We start from the raw sequence: 26,292 nt of genomic DNA on the forward strand, positions 1-26,292 counted from the left end.
CCTGGAGCTGCTGACAGCCGTCACACTAGAAGAGCCGGCCTACAGTGGCATCAGCTCAGAGTTGAAAGACAGTGTTAATGTTGTTTGAGCCCCTGGATTCAGCCATGCCTGAAACCCCTGCACTTTTAAATTAAGGGGACAGTTTTCCTTTTCTTAAAAAAAATTGAGGTATAGTTGATTTACAATATTGTGTTAGTTTCAGGAGGAAAAAGTTTTCATTTTTGCTTAGGAAATTTTCAACTGGGTTTCCTGTGACTTATAATAAGAACAACATGAATAAAATCCTAACTGAAGCAGCATCAGCTTATCTAGCATAATCTTCCAGGACATACCCTCTATAACAGCCAAGGCAGGATGTTAGGATTTTAGAACAGAATTTAAAACAGAATTTAAAGCAGAATTTACTTCACATGGTAAATTCAGAATCCAGAGACACCACAGAGAGGAAGAGAGGAGGCCAGCTGCTACCCCAGGAGGCCTTGGTTCCAAGGAGGGGGTGAGATGCTCAGGTCTGTAGGGAGGCTTGGAGGAAGCATAGGCCAGGGCCCATTCTGAGGCTCAGCAATCCTGAGACTGTCCCAGGTAATTACGGTAGCTACCTTCTGCTGAGCCCTTACTACATGCCACAATGTGCTATGTGTATTATTATTTCATTTAATCTTCACAGCAGCCCTGAGAGGTAGATACATTACTAGCATCATTTTCTAGATGAGGAGCTAAAACTCAGAGTGGCAAAGTAACTTAGTAGCTTACTAGTTGCATAGCTAGTAAGTAGAAGAGCAGGGATTCAAACCTAGTGTATCAAACTCCAAAACCTGTGCTTTTCACAACTATATTATAGTTTTTTCTAGATGGGTCAGTGGGGCAGGGGAGGTTGGCTATATGGAGAATTAATAATGACCTTTCCTTGGTACAGCCTTCCAGAGTTTACAAAGCCCAATTTTATAAGCAATCTTGCTGCATCCATTTTACAGATGTGGAAACTGAGGCTTAGAGGTAGGAAGTGACTTGCTCAAAGTCATTTGGTCAAACGGGATAAACTGCCCAGAGGTCTGCAGTCTGCAGAAACTCATAGGGTGTTTACAGGGAGTGGGGCTGGCCTCATACCTTGCCCCATGCTTAAGAGCAGTGATGGTATCAGTCTGGCTGAGGAAGATCTCTGAGAGATGAGGGGACCAGTAGGTGTTGGGGCCATAGATCCAATTGCAGAACACAAATCCCACTATAGCAAAGAGCTCTGCATTCACAAAAAGACTCTCATCTCCAGCCAAGGCTCTATTTATTTTCCCATAACACTTGATATGGACAAATTCCAGTTCAATCAGAGACATTCAGCTCCTGGTTTTCTGGGTAGGGGTGTCGGGGGAATCTCACTATGAAAGAAGCCCCTTTCTTCTGTCGGGCCATCCCCAACAAAAAGGCTGCAACAAAAAGGCTGCAAGACTGAGCTGAGCTGCCTGCGGATGGGGAGTTGGAATCTGCCTGCCTGGCTTCCTCTCAGAGGAAAGTAGCTGTCCTGGCCGGAGCCCCAGGGGCCCTCACTTTTGGACCTGTCCTGATGTTTTGCTGAGCTCAGAGGCACCTATCCTAGAGAGACAAGGCAAGGCTGTCTTTTACCATTCCCTGGGCGACTCAGGCCTGGAGGAGTGACTAGGCAGGGATCCAGGCGACAGGACAGAAGGGCCCAGGGCAGCCACTGTTGTTCACTGCTGGAAGTGTGCCAGGGAACTGGAAGGTGAGCTGCAATCCCACCCCCCCCTTTGCCCCCCTCCAGGTGGCTGTGCGCTCAATGTGTGCTGGGGGACAAGGAATCCCTGGGGCTTCCTTGAAGCCAGGTGAGCAGCCTTCTGACCTTCTGGATTTATCTCCCCACAGGAATATGTGAGCTCTGAATCTAGGACAAGTGCTGAAGGCAGGAACTGAGGGAAAGAAGCAAGGTCAAACCCAGCCCTTCTAGGTCTGGGAAGTCCAGCACAGGTTCTGGGGGCAGACAGTCTGAGGTTAAAATCCCAGCTCTACCTCTTGCTTTCCTCAAATAAGACCTTAACTTCTTGCTGTACTTATACTAGTATTTACTGAGTGCCTTCTGTGAGCTAGGGATTCAATGGTAAGCAAAAAATGGACTCAGTTGCCTTCTTGGAGCTTACAGTTAATTAAGGAAATAAATATTAACCAAACAACCAATAACGCCCCCACCACTACCACCAAAAAAAGTGGAACGTCCAGGAGAGATGCGTAGTTTATAATTAGGAAGAACTCACTCCCTCTGGGAGGTTAGAGAAGGCTTTCCTAAAGACATGACAGTGGAATTGAGGTCTATTTACTACACAGGTTTGGAGGGGACATTCCACACAGAGGGAACAGGATATTCAAAGGTCAGCCATTTGGAGGGAGAATGGCTTCTCCAAGGAACTGGAGGAAAGAAAGCTCACGAGGCTGAAGTACAGAGTGGAGATGCAGGTGTGGGGCAGACCATGCAAGAATATGGGTCTTTTGAGAGCAATAGGAAGACTTTTGTGGTGCTCTAAGCAGGGAGGTGAGATGATCACATTTGTAGTTTGAAAAGATTATTCTGGCAGCAGGGAACAATGGATTGGAAGGGAACCAAGGCACATTCAGGAGACCAGTTAGGAGGTCTCAGACATTTGCCTGTAAAATGGGAATAATGATACTATCTCATAAGTTATTGCCATGATTCAATGAGACTGCATTTTAAGTATTTATTCTGGTGTCTGGTGCATGGTAAAGGCTCAGTAAATGTCGTTATTCTTACTTTTGTTGGTTCTCTTCAGGGAGCAGATCTTTCTATTTCATGCCTGCTCCTGTGAAATGGGGTGGGAGAGTGCAGTGGTGGTAGTTTCTAGGGTGGAAAACGTGGTTTGTACTAAGTCACAACGTCGAGGCCAGGACCCAGGATGCCTGAAGGCCCGATTGGAATGGCTTGAGAGTATGACAGATTCACAAAGAAAACCGGGTTCCAGTTGCTCCCGGAGTCATGCTGGAGAGAGCCCGAGTGTTGGCTGAGAAAAACGTGCTTTTCTGCCGGGTGTTCCGAAGAGCAGGTGTAGGGCTCGCACTCGTGTGCAGTCGTGCGGAGGCGGGGACCCCCGCCACTCCTCAGCCCCGGGGTGACCCGCAGGCATCCACCAAGCTCTGCTTCCCTGGCTCGGATGTGAGGGTCCTGGGCCCGCGGGCAGAGGGAGCAGGGAGGAGAGAGGGTCCCCGGAAGGCAGATTCCGGCCGGCCCGCAGGGGCTGCCCCCTCCCCAATCACGTGGGCCTGGTGGGTGGGGACCGATCTGAAGTTGGAGAAATCCCTAGCAATCCAACTTCGGAGCGCGCCGCCGGTCCTCCGGAGCCGGGGCTTTGGGCGCTAGGGCTCCAGGAGGGGCGCGAAAGTGGGAACTGGTGAAGCCGAGCAGCGGCGCAGGCGGCAGGACTCGGGGCATGGCCCGGCTGTCGGTGATCCCGGGGTCGGCCACGGCGTGGACAGGTGAGCGGGGACCAGGAGGTGGCGGCGGCTGCCGTGGGAGAGGCCGCTCCTGCGTTGGCCTCCCCACACTTCATCTCGGTCCAGGGGATGCGGGGCACCCACAACGCGAGGGACCAGTTGGGTAAAGCTGCCGCGGTAGACCTTGGCGCTCGGAGTCAGTCTCGCCAGCGCCACTCCTCCTCTCCCGCCCTGTGCCCCAGTGGGGTGGTGCGGGTGTGGGCAGCGGCCCGGGACTCTGGGAAGCAGCGCGCAGGCTGGGGGAACTGTGCGGGCCCCGCCCCCCGCGTGTACACTGGCTGCTCCCAGTGACGTCACGCTCGGCTATAAAAAGGGCGGCGCGCGGTTCTCGCGGCGCTGGAGAAGCTCGAGGCTGAGGGCTGCCGGGGGTCCGGGAGCGACCGGGACGCTGGGCCGCGGGCGCCTCAGCGATGTTTTACTCAGGACTCCTCACCGAGGGCGGCCGCAAGGAGACGGACAGGCGGGAGGGGGCGTCGCTGCGGCAGCAGCGCCGGATGAAGCAGGCCGTGCAGTTCATCCACAAGGACTCGGCCGACCTGCTGCCCTTGGACGGCCTCAAGAAGCTGGGCTCGTCCAAGGACACGGTGAGCCCCCGCGGCCGCGCCCGCCTCGGGGTCCCCGCGCGCGGCGGCCAGTCACCATCGCGCTGTGAGGTCTCCCGGGGCCCGCCCTTTGCAGCTTTCACTGAGTCAGCGGCCGGGCCTCCGCCGGCCGCCGGCCGCCGGCCGCTGTCGGCTGTCTCGCTATTGCTCTGTTTCGGATTCCTCTCCATCCAGCATTCCCCTGCTTTAGTTTCTCTCGGGATTCCGTCGTAGCTTTTCCAGCTCGCCCTCCCTTCAGCGCAGCTTCCTCCCTTCGTGTCTCTCCTCTGGAGTAGAAGAGACCCAGCCCTGCCTTCTTGCCCTCAGGTCCCCTTTCCCTCCCATTTTTCGCAGTACCGAGTTTGATTGCTTGGGGCTTGAGCCTTGCAGCCAGGGTAGCTCCCGCTGCCTCCCAGGCTGCTTGGCCGGGCCCGTGACCCAGACAGAGGTGACTCCTAAGTGGTGTGAGAAGGAGAGAACGAAGTGGGAAGGGGGCTTTCTGGGCAGTCACCACATCCAGATACACTTGACTTTTGTTGAATCCATTTCCCCTCTATGCAAAATCTACTCCGTTTGATTTTGGTCTCACCTACCTTTGACCTTCCAACAGGAGGGCGGGGGGCGGGGAGAGAAACAGTGTGGACCTTGAAGGTTTCCTGAGCCCCAAACCTCTCTTCATCATCTTCCTCTCCTGCTACTCCACCCCCAAAGAGTGGATAGAGGGAGGAGGCCAGGCTGCCCCAGCTGCTCCACCGGCTGATGTGTGGAGCTGGAGCTGGGGCTGGCGCAGTCTTTTTTTCTAGCAGGGTTGTTCTTGGCATTAAGAAGGAGAAACTCCAGGACTGGAGGTCTGAGTTCAAAGACCGTACTGTTCTCTATCTATAGGAGGGATCCTATGGGGGCCTAAGGGTTACTAGTTTAAAGAACTGTATCTGACTCTTATATTTAAGTCACTGGACCAAATTGATGTTTAGCTTTGTAGTTTTATCTGGAATTTTCTTGTAGTTTAACTTGTTTTCTTGAATTTCACAATCACTTTATTCATCTAGGCAATAATTTATGAAGCATTACTTAAATGTCTTAAATGAAGTAGATGCTCTGTTTAATTTTTCCAGTATTTTTTGAGCTTTTGGAATGTTTAATTTGTCAGGGAAGCGGGGTGTCAGCCTGGGCCACTGAAATTGCCATTTCCCACCACAAGATGGGTATGGAGGGCAGAGCTGCTGAATCTACTTCTTCTTCTTCTTGTTTTAATCAACTCTAATGGCACATAGATCCCGAGATCAGATTTGCCCTCCCCCATTGTGATAGAGAATTATTTTTAGTTATTTATTGTACAGGGGATGTCTACTCAATTATCTTGCTCTGTTTTTTAAAAGGTATTTTACCTGCACAAGCCACAGGATAGTTAATCTGATTCATGCTAACTCAGAGTGGTGAGTGACTGAAATGTATTCCTAGAAAAGCGATAACTGTCTTTCTTCCCTCCTTTCACTTTACTACAGTCTAGATTCATTTAGCAAATCAGGTTCAAGTCTTCTTACCTTCAGACCACAATAATCCTAGTTCCTGTCACAATAATCCTAGTTCCTGGAAGCCTCAGCCAATAAACAGTAATAGGAAAATAAGTACAATGTGGCATTTTTTTCCCCTTCATGCTGGATTTAAGATATGATTGACATTTGGTTGTCCTGGGATGTCAAGGAGTTTCCTAGCCCTGAGGAACTGCCTCTCCATTCTTCTGCCTAGCATTCTTTATACTGCTTCATCCTGTGTAGGAAGAACTCCATCTGCTTTTCTGACTCCAGTCTGTCTTAGTTGAGCCACACAGGAGCTGATAGCATAGAACATAGGCACTAGGCTGGAAGGAAGAAGCTTCCTCAAGAAGCAGGTTATTGCTGTGGATGTGACACACAGCAGTTTATTGTGAGACCCTGAACCACGGTTTACAATTTCTCTCCCCTGCCTCCCCCCACTGCCATGAGTTGATGTCCCTCTCTCACTGTTCTCACACCTGTAATGTGCAAGTGATTGCACAGAAGAGCTAGAACAGGTCACAGATGCCAAGGCAGACTGAGGTAGGGCTAGGAGAGCTCTGAGTACTGGGGTGACGTGGCATGCTTAAGCTTTCTTGGAACTTATGCTGCTGGATCAGGATAATCTTAGAAATAACCTTAGAAGTACTATATCACTTCATATATATGGATATATATATGGATAGATCTGGTAGTATAGACCAGTGCTGACTCAGTGTTCTCTCACCAAAGTGAAATTTTTGAGGATACAAAAATTGACTGTATAAATCTATAGTACAAACTCAATAAAAGAGGGACAAGAAAAGGGAAGGGATGGCATCAGAGGGAGATAGCGGGGAAAGGACAAATTAGTTTTCATTGATTCTGGGGTTTGTGCCAGTGAGAAGATTGTGGGTTGTTTTCCTCATACTAGTGACCTATATTAGAATTATACTGCTGAGTTTTCTGAATCATCTACCTTTTACCATGCTGTTTCTATAACATTCACTATTTGAATCCAGCCTGCCAAATTTTTTTGGATTGGCAAAGAGCATCCATGGGCAGTGAAATGTGTTCTTGTTCTCTTGACCCTAGGGAGGTGCCTTTGCCCTTTTCCTGTTTGTGAGTAGTTGGCTGCTACAAAGTCTACTGTGGAAATTAATTTTATTTCTTATGTCTGGCTGTCTTATTTTGTTTGTCCTTTTATCTTGTGCTCTTTTTTGTGTATTAGATTAAGAATCAAAATCAGAGATATGAGTAATATTTTATTTCATTTATTATTATTTTTTAAGTTGATGAGGGTAGAGAAAAAAATCACTCTTGGAGTTTTGCGTATTCTAATTTCTTTTGTTTTAGCTACCAGGTTCATAAATGTTCTTCTCATTGAGGTAAGGACTTTTTAATTTTTAAAAACAGTCATATCATGGGATATTATGCTGTCTTTCCTATATGATAATATTACTGACCATCAGGCTATATCCTTACTTATTCAGCAATAGAAAGACAGTTTTGCTTTCCTATTTATGATTGATTCTGCTTCTAGCCAAATGCTTTAGCAAAACTCACTAGAATTAGGAGAAGGCTGGGGGAAGGATGGTGTAACACAGCAAAGCCAACTGACCATGAAATGACTAGCCCTGTACTCCTAGTATCTGATCTACCTGATCAGAATTTCTGTCAATGAGGGCAGCCCTGGGTGGTATCCTGTAGATAAGTTATTCATAATGCCACAAGACATCCATAATGCTATAGATTTTGGACCAGAGAACTTGGGAGTCTTAGAAGAGGAGCATGAAATACCAGTATAACATCAGGATCTAGTGCAAACTGAAGATTTCCAGAGCCATGATCGAATCCTAATTACAGCAAACATTCTTTGAACACTTGCTATGTTCAGGACACAATGCTAGGTGCTAGGATCACAAAGAAGAAGACAGCAAAGTTTACCTGTACAATGAGTTTATAGATTAGGGGGAAGGATAGGACTGATTAATTAATTTATTCCCCAAATATTTATTGAACACTTATTACATGTCAGGCATGATCTAGGTATTGAAGATATAGTAGTGAACCAAAACGGAGTTCCTGCCCTCATAAAACTTACGTTCTTGTGGTGGGGGGGGAGAAGGCAGAAAATAAATCAAGTAAATATATAATATATCAGGGTGTAATCAGTGCTATGGAGAAAATAAACCAGGATAAGGGAATAGGGAGTGTAATGGCCAGGGTAGGATGGAGTAGAGCCCTGTTATTTTATCTAGGGTGGTCAGGGAAGGCCTGTCTGATAACATTACATTATACGAGATATTGAAGGAAATGAGAGAGCAAAATATCTTGGAGAAGAATGTTCTAGGCAGAAGGAACAGCAAGTGCAAAGGCCTGAATTGTCAGTCTGCTTGATGTGATTAAAAAACTGTAAGAAGGCCATTGTGGCCAGAGCAAAGTAAGCAACAGGAGGGCGATAGGAGATAACATCAGAGAGATAGTGGGAGGCCAAACTACTTAGGGCCTTATAGATCATTGTACAGATATTTGACTTTTAATCTGATATGGGAAACTGGTGGAAAATTTTATGCAGAGGGGTGACACGACATGACTTATTTCACAAAGTAGACTACTGTGTGGATTTCACTATAGAGGGCAAAAGTAGAAGCAGGGAGACTGGTTAGGAGCTGTTAGATAGTAACCCAGGTGAAAAATGATGGTGGCTCAGAGCAGTGTGCTAGCAGTTAAGGGGACAAGAAAAGATCAGACTCTCAGGTTATTTTGAAGACAGAGCTGACAAGTTTAGTTGAGAGATTGAATTAAGGATCTGAAAGAAAGAGTAGTCAAGAATGACCTCAAGGTTTTTGATCTAGCAATTGGAAGAATAAAGTTTCTCATTTACTGAGATGGCTAAGAATACAAGAGGAGTGGGTTAGGGATAGGGAATAAGAATCAGGGGGCCTCCCTGGTGGCACAGTTGTTGAGAGTCTGCCTGCCGATGCAGGGGACATGGGTTCGTGCCCCGGTCCGGGAAGATTCCCCCATGCCGCGGAGCGGCTGGGCCTGTGAGCCATGGCCGTGGAGCCTGCGCGTCCGGAGCCTGTGCTCCGCAACAGGAGAGGCCACAACAGTGAGAGGCCCACGTACCGCAAAAAAAAAAAAAAAAGAATCAGGAATTTGATTCTTGAAGAAGTTAAGTTTGGGATGTCTATTAGCTATTCAATTGTAGATGTTGAATAGATAGTTCCATGAACATGTAAATAATACCACCAGGAAGCCTATGGTAGTTGTCAAGATATTATAGTCAATAAGCGCTAGAGGAGTTCAGTGGAAGCAGTGATTACTCTGGTCTGGTGTGACAATAGTGATGGTGACCAACATCTGACTAGAGTTTCATCATTCCCTGGTGAGTCAACTGACTATGAGATTATATGGAGAGGGGGCTGCTTCGAGTGTGCCCTATAGAACCTCAGAGTAAGAAGAACTTTACAGGTTATCTGGTTGAAGTCCCTGCAGTTGTGTGAGTCCTTTGTAACAAAAATGCAGTCTGCCATGGGCGGTTGAGAAGCCACCATCTCACACCAGCAGGTAACAATCAGGAATAAGGCTGTTCTCTTTGAAATAACATGTCTATTGGGTCATAAGGTAAAGGCAAAGAGAACACAGAAGTCCTGGGGCAGTGTGACAAGACTGCCTTAGGTAGATTCCATGTGCTTTTGAGCAGCAGTAAACCTAAGGACAATCTGTCTATGATCCTATGGTGATGAAAGGGTCACGTGTTGTATATTCAGCTAGTAAATAAAGAAGAGAAGGCACAGATATTAGTGCCCTTTTAGACTTCCAAGACCAGACAGAGACATGTATATTGGGCTTGAAGTGAGAGTCAGTCAGGAGCCCATGTCTGTCTACAAACTGTACATGAGGACAAAAGTGGAGTAAGATGATTTCATGCCCTTTTAAGAAAAAAAAAGTGAATGGTAATCAGCTTCAATTTTAAGCCGAGCATGAGAATTTAAAATACATATGTACACATACATATAATTATTAAAATTTAAGTGCTTACTTTATACCTGACATGGTATTAAATGCTTCGTACAAACCATCTCATTTCATCCTCACAAAAGCTCTGCAAGGTGGTTACTAACTTGAACTGAGCTCTGTCTGACCCCAAAGCATATATAGTTTAAACAATACTCTAAGTCAAGGGTTGGCAAACTTTTTCTGTAACGGATCAGATAGTTAATTGTTTTTGGCTTTGCAGGCCAGTCTCTGTCTCAACTACTCAATTGTGCTGTTGTAATACAAAACAGCCATAGGCAATACAAATGGGGCTGATTGTGTTCTTATGAAACTTTATTTACAGAAATGGGCAGCAGGCTGGGTTTGGATTGTGGGCCATATTTGCTGACCCCTATTTCTAAGTGGTTCTAGTTGTAGTTCTATTTGAAGCTAGAAACCTTGGGTTTCTCCTCTGAGAGTAAATGCTACAAAGAAAGCAGACTTCTATAATTTCTCCTATTTTCCAGTCTGACCCATTCTGTGGACCACAGAAATCCATTAGTTTGATTCTGTCTGGATTCAGTACAGCGTAGGTAAAGGGATTGAAAAGGTGGCCTTAGAAGTTCTTGCTCAAATCATGATTCTGTGGTATCCTACAGTATAGCCTGTTTCCTCTCACCTCACTTTTCTTCCCACTTTATAGCCTGGTTAGAAGAGATATTTAATCAGACTGGCTCCTAGATTGAGGAACCTCAGCTATGTCTACCTGGAATACAGCATTGCCCACTGTGCCCATTTCTTTCAGAAGCTCCCGATGGTGATAAAGGCAGCACATTTGAGTTTGCCTGCTTAGGATTTAGATGCCTAAATGCTGGTTAGGGTTTAGCAGCCACACTGCAGGAACAGTAGAGAACCTGTGACTGCTTAGTGTTGCCTTGTTGAACTAAAGCATAAAGCAGGATCCGTGTCAGGAAGATGACATAGCTATGTCCAAAAGGCCACCAGAGTACCTGCAGCACCTATCTAACTAATACTGTGTATCTTGAAGTACACCTGGAAAGTAGAAGATAGCCCTTGGAAAGGCAATATTTCAATAAACAAAAACAAACCACTTAAGCATGTTTACAAAGCAACAGTCAAGGAATGGGAATGCAAGTAGTACAAACTATGTAATGTATGAGTACTGAAGGGATTCTGAAGGAAAGAACTGGATGATATTAATCAAGAAAGGCTTTTTGAAGAAGTAAAGGGCAGAGATTTATTCATTTGGTATTATGCTAAGAGCTGGGATATAGCTGTGATCAAGACAATGAAGGTCCTTGCCCTTGTGAAATTAACACTCTAGTGGGGGAGTGAAATAATAAACAACTAGAAAAGCAAAATAATTCTGGACTTATAATTACTCTGAAAGGAATAGTGGGATATGTTAGTAACTAAAGAGGTGGAGTGCCTACTTTAAATAGTATGGTCAGAGAAGATGTTTTTGAGGAAGTGATGTTTGAGCTGAGACTTGAAAGATGAGATCAAGCTACCTATTTGAAATATTAGGGGAAAACATTTCAGGCAGAGGGAATGGCAGGTGCAAGGGCATTAGAATGGGAAAGAGTTTTTGAGCAAGGAGGTGTGGATGAATAAAGGGTAGAATGGTGTGTATATGGTATGTATGTGGAGGTTGGAAAGATAGACAGGGACCAGATGACACAGAGCCCTATGACCGTGGTAGGAAGTTTGAATTTTGTCTGAAGAACAATGAGAAGCCATTGAAGGGCTTTTTTTTTTTTTTTTTTTTTGTGGTACGTGGGCCTCTCACTGTTGTGGCCTTTCCCGTTGCAGAGCACAGGCTCCGGACGCGCAGGCTCCGGATGCGCAGGCTCAGCGGCCATGGCTCACGGGCCCAGCCGCTCCGCGGCATGTGGGATCTTCCCAGACCGGGGAACGAACCCGTGTCCCCTGCATCGGCAGGCGGACTCTCAACCACAGTGCCACCAGGGAAGCCCCACTGAAGGGCTTTTGAGTAAGGGAATGTATTATCTCACTTATATTTTTAAAAGCTTACTCTGGCTGCTGTGTAGAGAATGATTTGGAGAAGGGTGAAGGAAGAGGTGGAAGACAAGTTAGGAGGCTGTTGTAGCACAGATAAGAGATGATGGTGGCTTGTATTAGATTGGAAGTAGTAAAGATGAGGAGAAGTAGATTGATACCAGAAAAGTTTTGGAGGAAGTAGCAACAGTACAGATCTTCCTCGACCTATGACGGAGTTACATCCTGATAAACACATTGTAAGGTGAAAATATTGTTAAGTTGAAAATGCATTTAATATACCTAACCTACTGAACATCGTATTTCAGCCTAGCCTACCTTAAAAGTGCTCAGAACACTTAACATTACCCTGCAGTTGAGCAAAATCATCTGACACAAAGCCTATTTTATAATAAAGTGTTGAATATCTCATCTAATTTATTGAATACCATATAGAAAGTGAAAAAACAGAATGGTTGTATGGGTACAGAATAGTTGTAAGTGTATCAGTCGCTTGCCCTCATGATCATGAGGCTAACTGGGAGCTGCAGCTTGCTGCCTCTGCCAGCATCATGAGAGAGTGTTGTGCTGCGTATCACCAGCCTGGGAAAGGATCAGAATTCGAAGTACAGTTTTTACTGAATGTGTATTACTTTAGCACCGTCACAAAGTCGAAAAATCATAAGTTGAACCATTGTACATTGGGGACTATCTATACTTGGGATGGAAGTTTAGGAAAAGAAAAGAATCAAGAATGGATGGGCGTGTGGTGATGCCATTTTACCAGATTGGTGTAAAGGGAATAATCCAGAATGTTAAAATAGAACAGGACTTTGGAGCTCAAACCTCTTTTATTACTGATGAAGAAGGTGAGACTGAGAGAAAAGTAATGCTTAGAGAGATTAGTGATTTGCCCAAGGTAGTATGTGATAAGTGGTCCTTTTGCTAAAGTAGAACGCCTTCATGGAGGATTAAAGATAAGACTGGCAAGGAGGATGAATCAGTGGAAGATCTTAAATGCTAAATTGAGGATTTTGTGTTTGATACAGCTGGCAAGGGAGCCACTGTAGGGGAAGGAGACCATGAACATAATGTTTTAGGAGATTATTTGAACTTAGCAATAACAGCAGAAATGGAGAGGAAACTACAAGGTGTTAAAGAGGCAGAATTTCACTCACCAAGACGGAGAATACTGGAGAAAGTACAAGTTTTGTGGGAAAGATCAGTGGGACAAGTTAAGTTTGAAAGTGCCTGTGGGGTGTCTAAGTGGAGAAGTTCAAAGAGGCAGTTGGTTCTACGGGTCTGAAACTCAGAAGTGAGGGCTGGGCATGAGATGGAGTCATCATCATAAGGGTACTAATTTATACAATGAAAGCAGATAAGATTGCCCTAAAAGGTTTTGTAGAGTGAGAAAGGGACCTAAGATAGAGCAACAAGGAACACTAACATTTAGGAAATGAGCAGAGGCAAAGGAGCCAATAAATGAGACAGATGCAGAATAGACAGAAAAGTGGTTTTAGAAGCCAGTGGAGGAGAGTTTCAAAAAAATGGAATGTTGAGTTTATTGAAACATTGTTTCTAATGGCAAACATGTAGAAATAATCTACATGTCCATTAGTAGTTAAATAAACTGAGGTATGTTTGTACCACAGACTCATAGGTCTATAGATGATGTGCTATTTTAAAATGCAGAAAGCGGGGCTTCCCTGGTGGCGCAGTGGTTGAGAGGCCGCCTGCCGTTGCAGGGGACACGGGTTCGTGCCCCGGTACGGGAAGATCCCACATGCCGCAGAGTGGCTGGGCCCGTGAGCCATGGCCGCTGAGCCTGCGCGTCCGGAGCCTGCGCTCCGCAATGGGAGAGGCCACAACAGTGAGAGGCCCGCGTACCGCAAAAAAAAAAAAATGCAGAAAGTAGGGCAGATGTAAAAAAAATAGGTGCTAAGGTGGTTGGTTATAGGGTAACCTGACATTACATCTGCCTAAGTTACATTGTTGGTGTGTGCGTGTATGTGTGTGTGCACACATGTACACACACTTCAGTTTTTGCATGATTTGGCAAACACTGTTAATTGGCTAAATCATCACCCATTTTCAGCCCTTTTCTATCTACCTGACTCCTCTACGCAGAAGCTAAATACACCCAGACCCCCTTGCAGTTAGAAGTGGCTGTGGGAATTCTGACCAAGAAGATATAGGCAGAAGACTGCTGAGGGAACTTCTGGGAAAGCTTTTGCTTTCCTGATAAAAAGGATAGATGGCACAGAGTTCCTTCCTCCTTCCTTAGATGTGGATGTAATGCCTGGAGCTGGGGCACCCATCATATGACCATGAGGGAATATCCAAGAGAATTACGGAAACAGTAGCCCTGAAATTGTTAAGCTGCTGAATTAATGCCAGCAGCTGCCTACCTCCAGTCTTCTTGTTATGTGAGAAAAAAATACACCTCCATTTAAGCCATCATAAGTTGGCTTTTCTTGTGGCTGTATGCTTTCTTAATGTATAGGGTATATTTTTAAAATTTACTTTTTATCAAAAAGCACATGTATATAATTTAAAACTTAAAAAAAATTTAAACTGTTCCTTAATTCTCTTATACCTTCCCATCATGTCCCCTCTCCTACTATATTAATATTGTAATATATTAGTAACAATTAAATAGCTATCTTGGGTCAAATCAGCATTTACTGCTTACATTATTATGACTATATTCATATTATTCACAGCTGAGTCAAATACTATACCATAATTATGTTTCTTTCTCATACAAATATTTATTTTTATCAAAATTAATAATTGCCTAGTTTTTTCCCTTTGTTTAATTTTCTATCTAAAATTTAAATCTCCTCCAAGTACCTTAAAACTGCAGATGATCTAGCAGGTGTTTTTTTTTTTTTCTTGGAGACATCCTTCCTGGAGTGCTCTATCCTCGCATTTCATTTTGGACTGGTTGCTCTCACGGCCCACTACACAACCAATATCCTGGACTTTTTCTTCAACACCGTTTTCAGAATTTCTCTTGTTTCTCTTCTCTATTGTATACTCTATTTCTTGGATCCTATGCTTTTTTCTTTGTTTGTTGGTTTCCCTCGCTTTGGTGGAGTATATCCTTCAGAAGCTGCTTAAGGATTCTTGGGAAATAACTTTCCTGAGTCTTAATTGATAGCTTGGCTAGGTTTAGAAATTATGTGCTGTCAGATTTGTTAAAAGTATTATTCCATTGTCTTTTAGCTTCCATTATTACCACTGAATAGTCCTATGTAATTCTGGTTCCTAATCCTTTGTATTTGAAATCATCTTTTTCTCTTTGGAAACTTTTGGAATCTTTGTCATCCATGATATTCCAAAGATTCTTAATGATGTGAAATCTTGGTTTGGGTCTTGTATCTTTCATTATGCAAGGCTCCATGTGAGCCCTTCAACTCATATTCTTCAGTTCTGGTATAGTATGGCACTCCACTCTCATTCTTAGCTGTTGAAGGAATCTGTCCTAAGCCTAGCCAAACTGTCAACCAGCCAGAGTCTTTTGATTTACTCTTACAAAAAGAATAAAGTTTTGGCATTCTTCCCAGTTGTCTGGATCAACTGGGAAGGAGTCTTATGCATAGGAGTCTTATGCAGGCTTTATACTAATCTCTTTCCAACCCTAATCATACCCTCCAATTGTAGAGGTTCTAATACCTCTAATTCCTCAGCTTTTCCAGGGTTTTAGTTTAAGTAGGAAAACTGCTTTTACAGCTAGACCCCCAAGTATAAACTAGTTCAAATATAATAGTTTATTTTTTCTTAGGTAAGAGTTCTAGTGGGAAGGTCAACAAGACAGCCCTCTTCCATGTAGTCATTTAGTGACCCAGGCTGACAGTGAGTGGCTCTTCTGTCTTCAACACGTTACCTCCAGGTAGGTTACCCTAAGGGTCATCTCCATTCCAGCCCGTCAGAAGAGGAAAAGAATATGGAGGAGTGTACACAGGAGAGGTTTACAGGCCAGGCCTAGAAGTGGTATGTGTCACTTTTACTCACATTCTGTTTGCCAAACTCAGTCATATGGCCTTGCCTAACTACAAGGAAGGCTGGGAAACATAATCTAGGTATCTTTCCAGAAAGAAGAGGAGATCATGGATTTTAATTAGTAACTGGCAGTCTCTGCCACTCCAGTGTTCCATGAAGTAAAATGGTGTGAAGCACTTAGCTTTCTCTAGTCTAGGTCAGTTACCAGTTTTTCGTCTGCTATTTAGAGTCCAAAATTTTGTCAAAATCTCTTCTTTTGTTATTGTTGTTGCTTACTTTACTATTCTCTTTGTTCTTATAGTTTTAGGCCTTTCTTGTTCCTTGACTATGATTTTAGTGAAATTTTCGTTGGGAGCAAAGGTAAATGTGCAGTTACATTGTCATTTAAAACATGAGGGCAGGGACTTCCCTGGTGGTCCAGTGGTTAAGACTCCACACTTCCAGTGCAGAGGGTGCAGGTTTGATCCTTGGTCAGGGAACTAAGAGTCCATATGCCATGTGGTGCGGCCAAAAAAAAAAATTTTAAACAAACAAACAAACATAAGGGCATAATTAAATGGCTACAGAAGAGCATCTCTGAGGTTCATATGAGTTAATTGGCTGTGAATTTTCAACTCCTGAACTATACTATGAAGACTTGTAGTTATAAAAGTGAATGAAAAGAATTATATGTACTGACATAGAAAAATGCCTTTCATATATTAAACAAAAATTAAAAATTTAGAAGAGTGTTATAGTATGATCCTGTTTTTATTTATGTTTGTAGATGTATTAAAATTTTTGGAAGGATGTACTTCTAAATTTAATGGTTGTTCTTTGTAGGGAGTAGAACTGAGAAGGTTTGAAGGGTTGCAGAGGCTTTCCCTTTTTTTTTTTTTTGCGGTACACGGGCCTCTCACTGTTGTGGCCTCTCCCGTTGCGGAGCACAGGCTCCGGATGTGCAGGCTCAGCGGCCATGGCTCACGGGCCCAGCTGCTCCGCGGTGTGTGGGATCTTCCCGTACCGGGGCACGAACCCGTGTCCCCTGCATCGGCAGGTGGACTCTCAACCACTGCGCCACCAGGGAAGCCCGAGGCTTTCCCTTTTTAATTGTATATACTTCAGTGACATTTGAATATTTTATATTGAAGATGTATTACGTTTGAACCTTTTTTGGGTTACTAAATAAAGGAATAGTCAGCAGGGCCAAACACCCTAGAGAAGTCAAGTAAAATGAAGGTTGAAATATGTCTGTCGGATTTGGAAATTAGGAGATCGTTATTGGTGTTGTGGGATCAGAAGTGATTTCAGTGAAGAAAATATAGGATATCAGGAAATTGACTAGTGATTTCGACCTTTTTTTAAGACCGTTTAAGGCAGGGTTGTGGTTAGGACGTGGCACTGAGGAGGCAGGGTCTGAGGGTTTGTGGAGGTGTTTTCTTCCCAGTGTGTGAGAACTTTGAGTATGTGTACAGCCTGTGGAGAAAGGGTAGAGTAGGAAAATTCAAAGAGAGATGACTTCAAGGAAAACGATTTCAGAACCTTCCTCGTTTGCCTGATCTGTCCAGTGATGATTAGACTCCTCTCAAGATTCAGAATAACCAGGTAAAGTGGTGTTGGGCAAGACCACTGTAGAAGGAAAGCCTCGAACTTTAGGTTATGAGGGCTTTGTTTAGATGGACTTTGAAGTCCCTTCCAGTCTTCAGTTCTACAAATCCAGCTTATCTGAGTTGGTCATGCTAAGCATGGACCTGACAGAAACAAACACCTGCTTTAGTATGAATCTAGACTTATTAGTGAGAGAGATAAGAATGAAGAATTTCTGTTTCTTTTGAGGAGCAAAGCATTCTCCCAGGGTCCAATCAGGAAATCAGAGTTAGCACTTCCTCCAGCTCCTTGTCAAATTAAGAAGCTCTCATTTTCTTTTAAATGCCCCTCTCTCTCCTTTTCCCAAGAATACTAATTTAAAATCTGCCTTGCCAAGAGTCAGTGTATTTTGGGAATCCATTTCTTCGCCTCACCAGGGTTACAGCGAGTCATGGCTCTGACTCCATTCTTCCTCAGAAATCTGTAATATGGTGGAAATGAAGACCTCCTGCACTTCTACCCACTTCCTGGGGAAGGTTCTAGGCTCTGGGCTTCTAGGAGTAACTCTCTTCCCCCCCTAGAATTGGAATGCCATCTAGTATGTGTCACATAGAAACTTGGGGTTAGACTCCATCCTTTGAGGGATTTTCAATATTATTGTAAACTAGGAATAATATGCTTTTGTATAGAAATTTCTCAGGTCAAATGACTTTAAGAGGTGGCTTACACCTTCTGGAGGCCACTTTGAGTAGAAACAGTAGGGCATAGATATATCTGCCCTAGTAACTCTCCTAAGCTCTATTAAAGAGCAGACTTGATTTCATATTCCTCATTCTTCTTCCTAACCTTAGGTATCCTGGCACAGATATAAGGTCTAATTAAGTCCCCTGCTTCTTGGTCAGTTTCTGTCCCTTCTACACTCCACTTTTGGCCCATTGAAGAGAGCGGGAATGGATGACAAGCACATGGCAGGAGGAGCCTTATGCTCCTTGAGGTCCAGAGAATAACAGTAAGGATGATTCCTCTGGGTTCTGCCAGGTTCTAAAGTGTGTCTTCTAAGAGGGTTATTCAGCAGGTATGAATCCCTGTCTTCCTACCTCATCCACCCATGGATAACTCAGCCCACAGGAGAGCCACGTCATCAAGGCACATGTATTTGGGTCCAAAGGATAATACTGTGAGGGAGTGAGACTTGAAACAGAAGTACACAGAACTCCTGAAAACCAGCGCTAAGAAGGTTTCTTTGGCCTGTGAGAATTAGCTGCCCTTTCTATAAGTCCCCTGGAAAGATACATTTATTCCACATAGACTATGGCCGCTTTCCTCCTGAAATGGCCTTGTAAGGTAAGGGAAAGCAGCAAGCCCACGTAGTACAAATCACAAGGGTCCCTTAGTTCTCTTTAGCCATGGACTATTAGCCCTGTCCACGCTTCCCAGGGTCCCACATTGCTCTTTCATTCACTCAGGGTTGCCTACTGCAAATTGGTTTATAGTTCCTGCTCTGATAATACCCATGAAGTCCCTACTTGAAGGAAGGATAAATAAGAAGCAAAGGTAGAGCTCAGTTATGGGCAGCTCCTTCATTATTTCTGCAGCACCTGGGGGACAATGAGAGAAGGGGGGAAATGACCTGTCATTAAGAAGCCTCTGCTTTCTGTTCCTCAAGCAACCTCATAACATTCTGCAGAGGCGCCTCATGGAAACCAACCTGTCAAAGCTCCGAAGCAGTCGTGTCCCTTGGGCCTCCAAGACCAACAAACTCAATCATGCCAAGTCTGAGGGGCTAAAGAAGTCTGAGGTTGATGACATGATTTTGGTTTCTTGCCAGGTAATGTTCTGAGAATAGCTTTTCCAGGTTTTCTGGAGAACAGGATTTGGGCCCATTATCCCAATAATGGGGACCTCTCCTCCAAATTGTATAGAATGTGGGTCTTATCATGGAATTCATAAATGAGTTTTAAGGGGGGCACTCAATGCAACACTGGAAATATATGCAGTAATTTGTATGCATGTGCATCGTTATGGGGAAAAGGACTAAATGTTTCGTCAGATTTGCAAAGGAGTATGTGATACACACACACACACACACACACACACACACACACACACACAATTAAGAGCCACTTGGTGTATAGAATGAAATACCCAAAGTCCTTTGGGATCCTCTGTAAGCTCTAGCTTCAGCAGGAAAAAGAACCCCTCAAAGGAGACTCAGCAATGGATAAAGATGGGACACTACCAACCCATAATTGTGAGGATGCTCCCCAACCCTGCCTTTCATATGACACCTGCTGCTTGCTCTTTGGATCTCCCTTCCCTTTTGCTTCTCTGGCTCCTATTGAACAGTATGTTTCCTCTCTACAGTGTGCTGGAAAGGATGTGAAAGCCTTGGTTGACACAGGCTGTCAATATAATCTCATCTCTTCAGCCTGTGTGGACAGACTGGGGTAAGTAGTCACTTGTGCTGGAAGTCAGATGCTAATACACTCTTTGCTTGAATTTATTTTGAAGTCCAGGCTTTCCATTAACTCCCACCAATTAAGTTTTGAGCAAAGACCTTTGGGCTCTGGAATGAGAAAGTATGAAATCCTTGGCTCATTGCGTGCCATGCCCTGATCCTGATTTGTGCCCTGCCCAGACAACAAGTTAGAAGGATCTGCCCTGGTGGTGTACCCGAGAGAAGTAAAATCAGGGATGTGGTTGGCCTTAGCTTACTTGGGGTCCTTCTGGAGGCCACACTGCCTGTCCCAAGAAGTATCAGTCAGACCGTGGAATAGAGCTGCTATTGCTGTTGGGCCTGAACCATCACAGGGGTGATGAGTACCTTTCCTCTCTGCAAATAACAGGTAAAATCAGCTCTTACTGCTGCCCCTGCTGGGGCCTGGGTGTGAGGCAGACACCTCATATATTGAATATCTTCAGTTCTCTAACAGCTGGAATTGGGTTCTCCCTCTTTTTTAGTCAGAGAAAGCCATTTTGTATCTTTCCTCCTTTTCACTCAATCTGTACTTTTATTTCCTTTCTTCTTCCTTCTCTTTCCTCCAAAGTACCAGATGGGCCCTGAGGTCTAGCCCAGGATTGGGAGGATCAACCCAATATCCTTTTCCACTTCTCTAGCCCTAAGTACAACAGAGCATTCCCCAGCCTAAATCTCTGTATTGAAACAATCACTAGGGTAGATGTAATGGCCCATTTTAAGCTACTTTCAAAATATCCCTATTAGGCAGGGCTTGCACAAGTCTTGATTTGTATAATCAGTGACCTCTGCCACATGTTCTGTTCCTTCTCATTTCTACCTTCTCCTCACCCCTCACCACAACTGTGACTCTTTGAAGCTGGCTCTATGGGTTTTGTGCATTGCTGTTTAGGGCGGTGGACGGGGTGGGGTGGGGGTGGAGTCCAAGGACACAAGTGCTCCTATGAGAAGAATCCTGAGCATTTTTATGGGGTGAAGAGATGAGCTGTAGTGCAACATGATGTTTCCAGAAAGACTAATAATGTCCTGGTGCATAATTAGGCAGAAGACTGCCATGATTCCAGAGGAATTAATAACCATCTGTAAAATTGCAATTATTTTTCTTTTGGATGGGCTATAACACCAAAAGAGAGGAAATGGAGTAAAGCAGAAGTTTTGGCACAGAAAGTCCGTAATTAAGTATTTATCCACCAACTCATAATAGCTCGGTGCTAGCTGTTCCAATCAGCTTACATAACTGTGTGAAACCTTGGTGCTGTTCTTTCCTTCCTCCCCTAGACAGACAAGTTAAATTAATTAGGACTTTCTCCACAATATGCCTTGCTGATGCCACTATCAATGCACTTAACAAATAAGTACCTGCCTCCACCATCCTTATGGCCTCAGACTAAATGATGAGGATAGACTGAAATAGACAAAGAGAAAATTAGACACTGAACAAAGCATCTTCTAAAATTAGGATTTACCTGCCCTCTCTGAGATCTGTTACCCACAGATGGATAAAAGGATATGTTAACTAAATTGCCTTGCACATAGGTGGGGATGTTGAGGTGCAGAAAAGGATTCTCTGAGTGTGTCAACTCTCATATTCCACCAGTGCAGATAGTGACATAGCTTTTTGAGAATAGGAGCTGAATCTTTAGTTTTTTATATCTCCTGGCATGTTTAGGATAAAGTGCTGAAACAAGAATTGTAGACTAGCATTTTTTTTTTGGTAAATTAACCCAGGAAATCTCTGGAAAATTCCAGCTGTGTGTCAGAAGGTAGGCATTGCCAGATTCCACCAGAAACTTCTGCCAAGGGGATTCTGTTATTTCCTCTCTGGTGCAGACTCAAGGAGCATGTCAGATCTCACAAGCATGAAGGAGAGAAGCTTTCTCTACCCCGACATCTGAAAGTAGTGGGCCAGATTGAGCACCTAGTGATCACTCTGGGCTCCCTCCATCTGGACTGCCCAGCAGCCGTGGTTGGTGAGTAGAATGGGGGACTGGACCTATGGACCCCTAAGTTAAACCCTCTCCCTCCTTCCACCAAACCCTCATGGGATTTTATGCCTGTAAATATTGACTTCTTCAAAATCCCAGGTTTCCACTTTTTTGTACTATAAATCTTGTCCCAGTTTTTGCCTTCTGAAGTACCAGATGGGCCTTGAGCTACATTCAAGACATATTGAGAATCACTCAGAGAATAAAAAAATTCAAGGGGTAAGAAAACAAACATTTCTGTGTGCCCCTGAGAGCTTTCTGTGGGCTAGTTGGAGGTAGAGGGCAAGATCCTCTTACTCCTTTGCCATAAATCCCTTCATAATTTCCCACCAACTCCTATACTTTCCCTCATGTACTCTATTCTAGAGAGTACTCTAAGTTCCTGATTTTTGTCCAAAGGCCTTTGTCCTTTAGAGTTAAAAAGACTTCAGTTTGAATCTTGACTCTATCACTTTTTAACTATAATGATTTGGGAAAATTACTTAATATAATAAATGCTCAACAGATGTTTATTGGATGGATGGAAGGAAGGAAGGGAGGTCAGGTTGCATAGAACCTAATGGTGATAAGGCTGACTTCTAAACCAACATGAAAATGGTTAAATCTTAATTTTTTTTATTAGAGGACAATGAGAAAAACTTGTCCCTTGGTCTCCAGACTCTCCGATCCCTGAAGGTAGGATTGATTCTATATTCCCATTGGTACTTCTTCTCTGAGGCAAGGGTCCTCTTACATGGAGACCCCATAGTGGGATCATTGAGGGTAACCAGTGATTCTTCTTTGTTTTCAGTGCATCATAAACTTGGATAAGCACCGGCTGATCATGGGGAAGACAGACAAGCAAGAAATCCCTTTTGAGGAGACAGTTTCCTTGAATGAAGACAAGTGAGTGCCCAAATGGGTGTGGTCAAGTAAAATCCATTGGTCATTAACTGGAGGGGTTCTCACACAGGATATTGGGTTGTATCCTGCTTTTGACCGTCAATCATTCCACAAGTATACCCCTCCTCACCCCCAGAGTTCACAATCCCACAAAACTATAGCCCACATTTCAGAATGAGCAGTGATGATACTGCATAGAGTGGTGGGGAAGATGAGTAGCTTTTAAACTAAAATTGTACTTGCGTTCAGTCTAACTTCTTTGAATTTGGTATCATTTCTTTTATTTCTTTCTCATTTCAGCACTTCAGAAGCATAACTACAGCCTGCAGCATGTCTGCACGTGTGCACACATACCAGGTTGACAGATTAAGAAAACTGGGTTTGAACCAAATGCAGTAGCAACTTGCTTTGGACCAAGTCCTCCCCTCTAATAGAAGCTCCAGGGGGTCCTTCCCACCCAGACCTCTCTAGACTTTAGTCTGTGCTTAGAGATCTTGTCTGGTTATAGCCGTTGTTTTTTACTCCTTTGATCACTTAATTTATAGACCTTTTTGACACTGCCAGGTCCCACTTGTGGCCTATTTCTCTGCTTCTTCAAGGAAATTGCTTTTATTAGTCAAGTATAGGGGCTGCTAGGTTCTATTTCTCCATAGATACACTTGCTTCTTTTCCTGTAGTTAAAGTGTATAATGAACAGGAATCTGACCTTTACCTCCTTTCAGCTATTTCAAAGAGATACAGGGTACCTATGGCTCAGAATTCGAATTTCTTCTAATTCTTTCATTGATTTCTCAAGTATGAATTAATCTGAAAGAGCCCAGAGAAATCATCTAGTCCAACCCTTTCATTTAAAGGTCTGGAGAGTCCATTGGACTCTCCAGTCTGGAGAGTCCATTGTCTAAGCTCATATACTGAGTTGGTGGCAGAGGGGACCTAGAATTCAGAGCTGACAAGCCAAGGCCAAGGCCATGTTCATTCTCATTTGTTGCGTCAAGCCTCGAGAGGAGGATGAAGAGGTGAGGATTTGTAAAAAGGCAGGGTAGGGGAAGGCTATGCTTTGAGGATGGATGCCAGAGGATCTGGGAAGCCCTCCCTCCTGTGTGCTAAGCCCACTAGAAGTCCCCTGACCCAGACTGTCACATTTAGGTGCTTATCTTGGTGCCTAAAAGCCATGGGTATAAAGATGAATGAGGTGGCTTCTCACCTTGAACGTCTTGGAGGGTAGGAGGAGGAAGGACTCACAGACAGAAAAACATTAACCACTCTCTGAGATGGAATTGAAGGCTTCAGTAAATAATCTGGGCATCATTGTCAGGTGTTGATAACCCCAAGATCCAGTCAGTGTTTCTGTCTAGCCTGTTATTTGTCTGCATCAGACTCAAGTAGCTGGGAACAGGAGTGGGGAAAGGAGATGAAAAAACCCAGAGCAGGTCCAAAATAGAAGGATAGAATCAGTTGGTGGGAAAGCCTACCTAGGGAAACATTTCTGGGATGGGGGCGAGGAATGAAACTTCCTGGCAGGGAATTGATGGTTGGGAAGCTCTTCAGTTCTGTCCTGGAATAAGGAAAGAGGCAGGGCAGGAGCCTGCCCAAGAGTTCACAACAATTTTTTCTGACTCCTCAGTATTTCCTGACCCCTCTCAAAAAGGTCATGGGGTTTCTTGAAGCCTTTCTGTTGAGGTGTCAGTTGGGCACATAGATACCTGTAATGGAATCTCCCCTTCAGTTTGGTCAGAGATGTGCTCAGAGAAGTCAGAAAAATAGCCAGCTGTGGGTGTCCCTTTAAGAGATTCCCAAGTCTACCCTTGGTTCATAGCAGCAGTTCCTAGAGTATTTAATGATCCTACTTCAAACTTTGCCAGATCCCACCAACAATCTTGTCTAGCGTTAAGCTACTGTCTTTATCAAACAGTTTTTTGGAACTCTGTTTTCAGCTTTTCAGAAGCTCCCTAAAGACTAGGAACTTGGTGACGTGACCCCCATTTGAACAGCTAGGCAGCCATACTGTAGCCAGTTGTCACTGCGTCACCCCCAGGCCCTTCTTATCAGCCTCTACAGAGAAAGCAAGATGGAAAACTAAGCACAGCCACAGTAGGAGAGGCCACATCTGAAGCTCAGCAGAGGTGATCCCATGTTACCAGCCTTCAGTGCCCCCTCAAACTACCCCCATTTTCTTACATGGGGGCACCTGCACCTTTCCATTGAGGCCTCTCCACTCTGCTCCCTTACCTATCATGGAACCACTTTGGCCTGCTTCTCATCCTAGGACTGAGTTGAAATACTTCACCTTTTCCCTAGTTGAAAGTTCCACTCTGAGCCTTGATTCTTGGCCACAAGTGAGGCATGTTAGAAGTTCCTTGGCCTGGTTTATCCTTATTTAGATTCCCTGTGGACCAAGTGAGGCCAGGAATTCTCAGGTGCTAGAAAGATGCCACTGATTTTGACCCTTGGAGTTCAGGATTATATAGCATCAGGGGGTTGATCAGGTGGCCTTTAGTGATCTTTCTGGCCTCTGAAAATCAGTCAGTGACGTCCCAGTTTTGGAATAGAGACAGTTGGGGTGATCTGAGCTTATGGTATCATAATCTCACTCCATGCAGTCAGACCATTTGAATTCACTAACCAAATAATTGTGCTTTAAACCTCAGGCTTGATAGAGGTACCTAAAGTTGTCTAAAGATAATTATAGGAAGTCTTGAGCTTCATTAATTTTCTTTAAATGCTTCCAGGTTGATTACTCTGATAGCCCATATCTCCTTGATATTCATGAGGAAGCACTGGTCCACTTTTCTGAGGCTGGCTAGCTAAGCAGGGAAGGTCATTTCTTCCCAGAATCCTAGAAAATTCTCTCTGGTACCTCTGATTGAGGGTGTGGGAAGAGAGTGTCTACTCAGGTCACCGTTCTGAAGACAGGTGGTAGCAAGAAGTAACCCTGTAGAACTGTATCCCTCTCATTCCTTATTAGATGTCCAAATAAAATACAGGGAGTTTGAAAAATATTGTCTTTGTCGTTTGGTATTTCTGTGCCTGACTTATTTGAGGAAAAAATGTTTTCTGACTTTTCTATTTCCTTGCCCTGCACAGACCCCACCTGTTAAGATTTTCTATTCCTTAGCTCAAAGTGTCTATAGATGGGTTGCTTGGTATGTCAGCTGCCCTTACTCTTGTATAATAGAAATATCTTTCCAGGCTGGGCACATGGAGGAGACGAACTGGATTCCTCCCTCCTTCTGTTGCCAGGCCTCTGCATTGGCACTTTATCTGCTCAGTGTTCGTGACTGTGTTGAGTTTATTTGTGAGATTAATGTAACAATAAAGTGAAATCTTCCCCTCTGTGTGCTTGTCTGACAAAATCTTTGTGTCAGGTCCCCTGGAAGATGGTGGAGCACAGGCATAGCCCAGCTGCATCTGTGTTTCTCTTAAAGGATCTTCTGAACACAAGGCTTTGTGGTCCTCATTTCCTCCATTGCTACTAGCCCTTTTGCTCCCTCTTACTGGCTGTATGTCCTTGGGCAAATTAGTGAACCTCTGTGAGCTTGGCTTTGTAATCTACAAAACAGAAGTGATAATAGTACTTACTTCACAGTATCAAATGAGATAACCTGTGTAAAGTGGTTGGCTTATGGTAGTCCCTCAAAGATTTAACTGTTTGTGAGAACAATCTTTTATGGTGGATCCCCAGTGTGTGAGAGAACATTTACTTCTAGAAATTTTGTTTACGAATTTACTTTTTATAAATATATTTATTTAGAAAGGAAATATTTATTTGG

At 44.1% G+C, this 26,292-nt stretch overlaps 1 protein-coding gene across 1 annotated transcript; it reads left to right on the forward strand.

Annotated features, from left to right (window-relative positions):
• The first annotated feature begins 3,809 nt into the window (after positions 1-3,809).
• On the forward strand, positions 3,810-25,857 carry NRIP3 (nuclear receptor interacting protein 3). Its single transcript, XM_030831334.2, has 7 exons — positions 3,810-4,094; positions 18,846-19,007; positions 19,544-19,626; positions 21,486-21,625; positions 22,263-22,315; positions 22,431-22,525; positions 22,823-25,857. The coding sequence occupies exons 1-7, from the start codon at positions 3,921-3,923 to the stop codon at positions 22,836-22,838; spliced, it is 723 nt and encodes a 240-aa protein (XP_030687194.1). The 5' UTR covers positions 3,810-3,920; the 3' UTR covers positions 22,839-25,857.
• The last annotated feature ends 435 nt before the right edge of the window (positions 25,858-26,292 follow it).

The sequence above is a fragment of the Globicephala melas genome, chromosome 8 (genome assembly GCF_963455315.2).
Source record: "Globicephala melas chromosome 8, mGloMel1.2, whole genome shotgun sequence".
NCBI lineage: Eukaryota > Metazoa > Chordata > Mammalia > Artiodactyla > Delphinidae > Globicephala > Globicephala melas.

Bases quoted from the DNA above. Each gene is read 5' to 3' on its own strand.
- NRIP3 (XM_030831334.2), top strand. From the start codon at position 3,921: ATGTTTTACTCAGGACTCCTCACCGAGGGCGGCCGCAAGGAGACGGAC. The intron at 21,626-22,262 runs GTGAGTAGAATG...TTTTTTTATTAG, and splicing joins CTGCCCAGCAGCCGTGGTTG to AGGACAATGAGAAAAACTTG. The intron at 22,316-22,430 runs GTAGGATTGATT...CTTTGTTTTCAG, and splicing joins AGACTCTCCGATCCCTGAAG to TGCATCATAAACTTGGATAA.